This window comes from Phaethon lepturus, unplaced genomic scaffold (assembly GCF_000687285.1).
Source record: "Phaethon lepturus isolate BGI_N335 unplaced genomic scaffold, ASM68728v1 scaffold48251, whole genome shotgun sequence".
Classification (NCBI taxonomy): domain Eukaryota; kingdom Metazoa; phylum Chordata; class Aves; order Phaethontiformes; family Phaethontidae; genus Phaethon; species Phaethon lepturus.
In genome coordinates, this window is record NW_010516475.1 from 7,794 (window position 1) to 16,936 (window position 9,143).

General features: G+C 43.5%; 1 protein-coding gene across 1 annotated transcript in view; it reads right to left on the reverse strand.

Moving 5' to 3' along the window:
• The window catches only part of VDAC1 (voltage-dependent anion channel 1), a 9,772-nt gene extending 6,766 nt beyond the window's left edge, over positions 1–3,006 (reverse strand). The window contains exons 1-4 of the mRNA XM_010296068.1: positions 2,939–3,006; positions 2,316–2,365; positions 1,345–1,497; positions 1,202–1,254 (exon numbers count right to left, since the gene is read on the reverse strand). Of these exons, the coding sequence (XP_010294370.1) occupies positions 1,202–1,254; positions 1,345–1,497; positions 2,316–2,365; positions 2,939–3,005 (323 nt within the window). The 5' untranslated portion in view covers position 3,006. The remainder of the gene's footprint in view (positions 1–1,201; positions 1,255–1,344; positions 1,498–2,315; positions 2,366–2,938) is intronic.
• Between the last annotated feature and the right edge of the window lie 6,137 nt (positions 3,007–9,143).

Below are 9,143 nucleotides of genomic sequence, written 5' to 3' on the forward strand. Positions count from 1 at the left end.
GAATGACAAAAGCACTCAGCATAAGCTTGTCTGCAACTTCTGTAAAATTCAACGGTACCCTTCCCACCAATGTCAGCCGGGAAGTTAGCAGCAAGCTAACATGGAACGCTCCTAAAAATGACTTTCTGCTGTTGAAAGACTCACCAGTAAGTAGTAAGGAAGAGGGAGAAGGCGTCTCATACTCAGACGTGATGCAGCCCTATCAACCTAAACCAGGCCACACCAGGACCGAGTCTCACTCCATTTATTCAAATTATAATAGTCCTCCCACAAGGCAATTGTTATAACTCAGATACTACAGTGTCTCTGAAGTGCCTAAGAAATAGGCTGTAACTTGTCATTCTCAGGCAAGTTTTTTTCTTTTTTATTTCTTTAAGAATCCTACGAGTTAAGAAATAATTACCAACAAACACCAGAGATTATTCTGATTAACAAATACAAAAATATCTCGCTAATCTAGAATTAGGAGTGGACTGGAAGCAGTTGATAACGCAGAACACTAAATCTAAGACAGGGTGAAACCTCCACTGGGACTATAACCCCAGCAGCCTGCAGTGCAGCGTGCTGCTCTGGGAAGCTGATGTGCAGAGTATTTTGACTCACTGGCAGCACTGCTTGTAAAAAGATAATCAGGAGTAAAAAATAAGCCAGCATCTAGACCTACAGCTGTTGCTTAATCCCTCTGGCCCACATAAAACGTGCATCCAGTCGCTGTGTCAGAAATATTCATCCACCAGCAAGGCATGCTGTGGCCAGCAAGAATTCAGATGATAAATTCAGCTTGGGAGAGGAACCCAATTACTGGGTCGACCCATTAGAGCCATGGCCAACTGGCTCCTGGAGCCTGTTAAGCTTTGCATTACAGCTGACTTGTCTGGCGCTTTTATTCAGACAGTAGCTCATCCTCTGACACGACCAGAAATATGCAATAGGAGTGCAAACCAAACCTTTTCTTTCCACCCTAATTCTGACTAAAATCTTCAAGTTATTGTATGTAAAAGTTTGCTTGCTATATCTTAGGATTAAAATGGGATTGTTAATACTAAGATTTAAATCAGATGTACGTGATTTCATCACACACAGGCTGATTATTAACTGTCTCGGTATCTTAGGACAGCAGGAGCAAAGCAGCAAAACAGTATTCTGGAAAACTAAAATAAAAAAAGCCTTTTTTTGTCACTTAAGCTTACTCACTTCTTACCCAGTGTTAGGAGAGAAGGAGGAGTCAAAGGTCAGCTTCAGGCCACGTGCAAGCTGAACAGAAAAGAAATTCACTGATTGGATTTATAATTACAGATTGCCGTAAGTGAATTTGCAAATTGCATCTTTTGAGACAAAAATTACCTGATCTTCAAGAGTAATCTCGGTGCCTAGTGTATTGTCGGTGTTCCACTTCTCTGTGAACATCAATCCGTATTCCACCCATTTGTATTTTGTTTCCAAACTACCACTAACTTTGCTCGTTTCCGAGTTTGCTGAACCTGAGCTTGTAAATTCCTAAAAGGAAAAAAAATTACATATATACATTTTTTATATATATATATATTTGCAAATATACATGTATTTGCATGCAGGGAAATACTTATACTTGTCAAACATCTTCATCATTATAATTTGGGATATTACTCAATACTGCAGAGTTCTCAGAAGATTTAAGAACACGTTTGCGAGTCATTAATACTAGCAAATATATAGCAAATACACTCCTGCTGCACAAAAATATTTCAGTGTCAGGGAGAAAAAGCATTGCACGCTAAGAGAGTGGACACGGGACAGGAACGTGGGTAACAGGTAACTCTTACCAGCAGCATAACACAGAACAAGGCGCTGGTCTGTACAAGGTTATCTGTGAATCAGCATGCAAGTCTGCAAATGCTTCCTGCAGATATTTGAAATATTAGCTCCAATACGCAGTTACATTGCAACTATACTTGTTTAGCGACTGCTAAGAAACAGAGCGTGCAGCACGTTTAGAAACCAGCATATTTCTGCTCGTTCAATCCAGTAAAGCAAGAGGGAGGCACTGACACTTCCCCAGCACAGGCCACGGCGATGGCCTCAAAAAGCAACATGGTTTTTATAGTAGGCAATTGTCGTGGTTGCAAAGGAGCCCTTCACCATATCTTCTACTCCAATTTGTGCACAGTACTGTATATTATAGAAAAATTATAAATGCAAAGTAACTTGCACTGTTGTAATATACCTGAAAAATGGTAAGGGGAGAGTAAGGGCTACATATTTACTTTTAAAAAGAAATATACGGTAAACTCAAGAACATTGCAATGTTTTGGATTTCAATGTGTTTCCAAACTCACCAGTCCATTTTCAGATTTTGTTTTCAAATCGAGTTTTATTAACCCAAAACCTAGAAGATTAATAAAAAATATGAATTATACATATGTTTATTTGAAAAGCATTTCTGATTTATTTCTTAAAACTCCCTTCTAAATTGCCTGCGAACTATTGAAAAAATAAACCAAGGGTACAGTTATCAAACCATGTGTTTTTATGAAGCAGATTATGCAGCTCGTACTCACTTCAGATAGCACTTGACTGATTAATCCTACTGACCTCAGCAATATAATTTGGACCAAATTATGTAACAATGTCTTTATTCATACTGAGCAGCATGTTGCGCATAAGCAAACTACTGACTTCAATGATCCTATTCACGATACAAGGAAACAATCAACATACAACACACAATTTTCTTTCAGAACAGACAACAGTCCTATGGGGAACAGGAAGATTTTTGTCGAAAGAAAAGTAAATTACCCTCCCTTTCCAGACAGCAAGGGCAATGTGAAGCCATGATAGAAAACACCCTGGATTCTAATGGAAATTACTGCAATATTTATCAGGGAAAAGTAATAAAATCCTAACAGTTTCAGGAATCAGGTAGACAGTGGAAGAGCAAATTTATTTTGGCTTTATTTACCATATCCTTTGGTGAAAACATCTCTGGCGGATTTGCCCAGATCAGCATAAGCAGGTGGAACAGCCATTTTCTGGGGGGAAAAAAACCACAACAATCAACAAAAGGGAATTTACAGTGTTCAGAAACTTACTTAATTCATTTATGCAACACAAAATTTAAGCCCATTTCAGCCAGTTTTATTTTCTATGCACCACCTATCAATTAAATACAGCCTGAAGAAAGTAGCTATAGGAAGTTGTGTGATTTGCTTTTGCTCATTAGCCAGCAGAAGCAATTACCATGTATTTGCCACCAAGGATGAGAACCAGGTTGCAGAACAAGTATCTATTAAAAAAAAAAAAAGCCACGAAACTGTCGTTCTCTTATCAGTATAACTGCATGAATTAACAACTACTTTTTTAAAAACCCTTTCTTGCCATGGACCTATGCGTTCTGATGCAAAGCATTAGGGCCCCAAGTCAGCTAACCAGGACAAGCACCTAGCGCTGGGAGCATCTCTCCCCCCCAATTCAGAGCAGCAAATGGGTAACATTTATGTTGGCAAAAATCGACAACCGGTCATTCTTTTGCTTCAGTTTTCTTTGCCTTTGCCACTGCTGCCAATGGCTTAAGATGTCTCCTTAGACATTGACCTCTAAGTGTTTTTTCCTGGTTGATGAACAGGAAAAAAATGAGCTTGCTGAGAAAAGTTAAGGCTGAAGGGATGCCACGCTGGGACGTCAGGCAGTCCAGAGGGTAGCCACAACCCCGCTGCAGCAGCCCAGTGCAGACCAGAGCAAAGGCTGGCGCGAGGCACCAGCCCGACGGTCCGGGGGCAGCGTCCTCCGTCATGCTTTGCTGGGCAGGGATGCCCACATCGCCGTGCAGGTCCTCGCGTTCCCATCTGACCATTCTCAGTTCAGTGGCCTCCTGCAAGAGGTACGAATGCATCCCACTTTCTCAGCCACTGAGAAAACTGTCTCATCGTATATGGAGGAGAAAATATGATTCTGAGTGGAACAAACCAGCCAAATCTCCTTTCTTATCCAAGTACAGCAATTTCTTCTAGGGAAGCCAAGTCAATCTGAAATGCTGTACACCTTCTGTCTTACAAAGACAAGTTTTCATAATTTTAAAAAAGCAAAGGAGATAAATCATACTTATAAAGCTGGTCCTCTCGATACCGTATGTTGCACTAAAATTCCATATTCCCAAACTTTTTGGTTATGCAAAAGTAATAAGCAGTTTATTACACAAGCGTGCAAAAGCTTAAAAGAATCACCTGCCAATCCTCACTCCAGACTATTCCACGTTAGCAGAAAACTATTCCGTTAAACCACAAACAAAACAGCTAGCTCTGAAAATGAGGGGTGCTCTTAATAGTCTTTCTGGCTGTAGACTTGGATGCAGTTCTCTGGGCAAGCACAGCACCCCACGAATATCAGATAGGGAGTTACAGCAGTCACACAACGCCTCAAGCACTCCATCCAACAAGTTGCTGCCTGTTAAAGCAGGATATTGCTGTTGCATAAATGAAGAATCTGTATCCTAGAGGGAACAAAACAGATCTGGTGGCTAAATAAAAGCAAATGGTCTTCTCAGAATGTAAATAAAGTAGGATACAAGGGTGCATACTATGATGTAGCTTCAGTTGTGGAGGCTACCTGGATGCATCAAGAAGTCCTGTCGCCTCTTTCCAGGTATAGTTCAGTAATAAGTTGCAGGCCCAAATATGTAAGCAGCTAAACAGTTAAATTAAAAAAAAAAAAAAAAAAATCCATATTCCAAAGCCGTGTTAGCTGCTTATATTAGACCTAAATGTCTCTCTTCATTTGTTGTGCAAACAGTAAAGCTGGGATTTAACGTTTATAAGCACCACTCTCTACAGGAGAAACCATTTTAACGGGTGATCAGATGTGCTTCTTGAAACACAGAACCAGCCTTTAAAAAAAAAAACAAACAAAAAAACCCAGAAAAAAACCCCCACACACAAAAACCCAAACCAAGTATTAACAGATTTCTTTAAGTAATTTCTCTGCTCCTTACTAAAGTCACTGGAAGCAGAGTACAGTGACCTGCTTGGGGATCATACCGTAAAGTCAGAGCTGAAGCAGCACTCAGCAGAGGGGCAGGAGGATTCACCGGGGGCTGCATGTGCTCAGGAAACGCTTCTTCCCTGCCAGAGCTGCCCAGTCTCGTAAGAACCCTCTGATGGGTATTTCCATTTAGCATCATCAAAAATTAAAAACATTAAAAATCCCTACATTTGAAAATCAAATAAGCATGCTTTGAAAGATAATGCATTGCTCTGCCAACTGCATTCTGGAATCGACTGGATTTATCAACAGTCCCTTTAAGTGACCGTAAAAATGAAAATATTTTCTTGAAAACTGCATGCTGCATACTGTTGGTTTCGATTTTGTAGGTTATGTTTTCCCCTTATCCAAGCCCATGAAGCCAAGTTTCGCTCCCACTGACGTGTGGGTATCTCCAGTGGATGTGGCCGGGCTGGTCGGGTGGATGAGCTGTGACAGGCTGCTCCACTGCTGCAGTCTGGGCTGTGGCTGTAGAACAGTGGGAGACGTCAAGATCTCCACTTAGGCAATTACTATAATTAGGGGACAATATTGAAAGCCAAATCCCTGCTGGTTGTAAGGCAAATCACGTAATTCACACAGGGCAAGGTGTTTAAAATCGCTGAGTGTGGAAAACGCTATGAGCCGTGCACCTGGTGGTTAACCTTGCTGGTGTCAGCAAGAACAAAAATAATTATTTCTGTTTGCACTGGCTAATCAGAAGCCTCTTGTTTAACAGATGGAAAACAAAACTGATTACATCCTGTGCGAGTGCAGGTTGTAAGACAAGCATGCTTAACAGGGATTCAAACTCTTAAAGGATCAAGGAATGGCCGTGGCCAAGTGCCCTTGCTTTTCACCCGTGGGATGCCAGCACAGTAGCTCAGATTAGGTTAGGACTGAAACCAATTCATTCCTTTCCTCCATCTCCAACTGTGCAGAGAGCGCAGAGTGACTACGCACCTCAACTCCTGCGCAAAGCAGGCCAAGAATATATAACGTGTTCTAAGTAGGAAAATATTTTTATTTTCTTGAGTAGGAAATACTGTAGCCCAAGTCATGACTGAAGAAAACCTGACCTGAGGAGTTAGCTCCAAGTGCTGCTGTGAGCACCACCTCCATGAACACCTGATTTATAACTGCCGTATGAGAAAATAGGAGCTTCCATTGGAGCTGCAGGACCCAAGAGCCAGCCCTAGTGAGGATTTCGTTAAAGACGAAGCACTTCCAGCAGGCCAAATTTGAGTATTTTCCAGTGTCACAGATGGCAAAGTTTTCACCCTACGATGCGGTTCTGGGCAATTAAATCAAAATCAGCCCCACAGGCAGCAAACTCCCGGGGCGCCCTTGGCAAATGTAAGGACTGGCTGCAACCTAAGAAAAACTCATCTCTGCTTGATAACTCTCTTACGTGCCTAAGTTAAAGTTTCCCTACACAGACTTATCAACTTTATGGTATTTACATGAGGGAAAGGAGCAATTTAAAAATTTCAGAATAAAATCCATGATAAGAATAAAATTCCCATGAAGACAATGGGAGTCTCTCAGATTCAAGGCTAAGAAAATTAAAAGGTTGGATTTAACCTTACTCCAGCCACATTTTTTCCTAATAAATTTGAACTCGTGTACCATTTCTTGACGGTAACTACTTCTGAACATTTCAGCTCCCCGTCTCCACAAGCGGTACCCCTGAAAAGGTGGTAACTGCAGAGCTGACACGTAACTGGGGACACGTCCCGCCGGCGTGCGGACAGCATCGGGTTATGAGACCAGGTACAGTCTGTCTGGATGAGGAAAAAAGCACACCAGGGTCTCTTGCCTCAAGATCAAGAAGAAATACGATTAATTTATTTCCCATTTATCTCCTTCATTAAAGGAAAAATTATTCCTTGGTACGAAGCAACATTTAAGCGCCTTTCTGGACCCCCAGCCTGCGCACTCATTTCTCAGCCAACACATGTTGTATAGACCACGAAGGGTCTGTTCAGTCTAGGGAAGACCACGAAGGACGGCCCTTTTGCTCGGGCACAGAAGAGGGCCCAGCTCTCTCCGCGTGCCACAGCAGGCTGGCCGCAGTCACCAGCTCCGCACGGCACCAGCATCCCTGTCCCACCATCCAACATCCCAGGCTGCCAGCTGAGCACAGTGCTGGCTCCACAGTTTCGGTTTTAGGATCCAGATCTCAGATCCATTCAAGTCACGACTACAGTCTGCTTTGAATTAGGTTCAGAAGCCTAATTGTGCAGAGATTTAAAAACATGCTTAACCATAAATACATGAGTAGTCCCACTGAGGCCAAACATTCACACATCTTTTCAGGAGCCAGTATAAGCACACTATTTGCAAATACGCTGCATTATGGGACACAATACTTAACAACACTTTTTGCCCCAACTTGCCACTGTGCCGACATCACATAATCCATGCGCCATTATGACTCAAAATTTAAGACTCTGGAGTCCACAATTTCTTTCATGCAGGTATTAGTAAACCCATGCAGCGTCCCTCTGACACTCACAGCATCACAGCCTTCCTACCGCAGCTTCGCTTTTGAACTTCATACATGATGGAGCAGATCTAGTTTTTAAACATTGGTTTATGCAGCATCTGCATAGCCCAATGAACACAGGAGCACAGAAGAGATAAACCCCTTAAAAGCAAATATAAATATTATGATTTAGTCTATACTAATATTTATGGAATTAAAGAAAGAAAGAGCCTGCTCTTAATTGTATGGGTAGAAATTAAGAATGATAACGTCATACGGCAACCCCTTATTAAACTATCGCATATAAGCATCAATTAAATAAAGCTGGGGGACATCGCAGCCTGATGTAGCTACTGTACTTAGTAAAACTGCAAGGGAAGAACAAGGAACCACAAACCCCGTACGTCAAATTAAGCATCCAGGTTAACTACCTGTTTCTTTCAAATATCTGCAGAGAAGATGAGCAGCGCTGCTGTCCCACCTCGGGCCACCAGCGCGGCGCCGGGGCCGAGCTGGCGCGCGCCCCAGCACAGCGCTCAAGAAGGGACGCGTCCCTCGTGCCCGGCCCCGCTGCGGGAACGCCCAGCGGCGGATCAATAGGGATGACTAACTAAAACGGCATTTTGTCTTCCAGCACCATTTGACAGCTTGCTCCCCTCACACAGAAGAGGAGCATCCACTGCACCAGAGCTCGGGCTATGGAGTTGGTGGATGGGTTTTTCTCTACCTGCAGCCGATGCCAGACCCGGGAGGGCCTGGGCTGCGCTTCCCGACAGCGTCTCGCAGCGTGCCAGGGCCAGGGACATCGCTGCTGCTGCTACGGCAACCGACCGCCACGTCCCACGCACCATCGCGCCCCTCCACGCCCCCCGGAACGTGGGCAGGAAGAAAAGGCGCCCACGGTGGATCAGCGTAAACCTTCAGGGGAGAGTGCTGGACGGGAGCAATTATTCTGGGACATCTTTTCTATGGGGCAAAAGCCCTTTTTTGAAGGAATTCTGACAAAATTTCATGATGAAATGCCACGATTTTCAGGTGATTATTCAAGCATCTGCTGCATCAAACAAAACAAACTGCAACACGCTTCTGATCCTCATCAGACCATCTGAGAAAGGAGATGGGATCCGTTTCAGCCGGCGTCGCTATAAATATTCCCCAGAGACACAACCCTGCGTCGGTCAGTAAGAATGAGTCAGCTCCGCTTCGTTTTCGGAGAATTTTGTCAACTATTTTTTTTTTTTTTACAAATACCGAAAGACTGAATGAGTCTTTCACCCTCCAGCAAGAGTTGTTCCCAGCGAGGGCTGTGACGAGGCAGAATGGAGGCAATCGCGCCGCTGCGGCTGCACGGTGCTCCCTGCTTGGCTCCGGAAGGGAAAAACCCAGGTTTTTAAACCGATGTTATTCCCCCACAAATAAAGAGCTACATTTTGAGAATAAGCAGAATAAAATGAAACATTTTGGGGTTTGGCCTTTTGGTGGATGTCAGGATGAGTTTGCCAACCTGCAAAAAAGATCCCAGGGGCACGGACAGGTGAGGTGGAAGGGATGTCGGCACTAAAATGGTGCCAAATCCGGGCAGGTGCGGCCACCCGCGACCTTTGCTCCCCGGGAGCGTGAAAAATTTGTCGGCAAACCTGCACGCGCGTCCGTGGCTGAACGA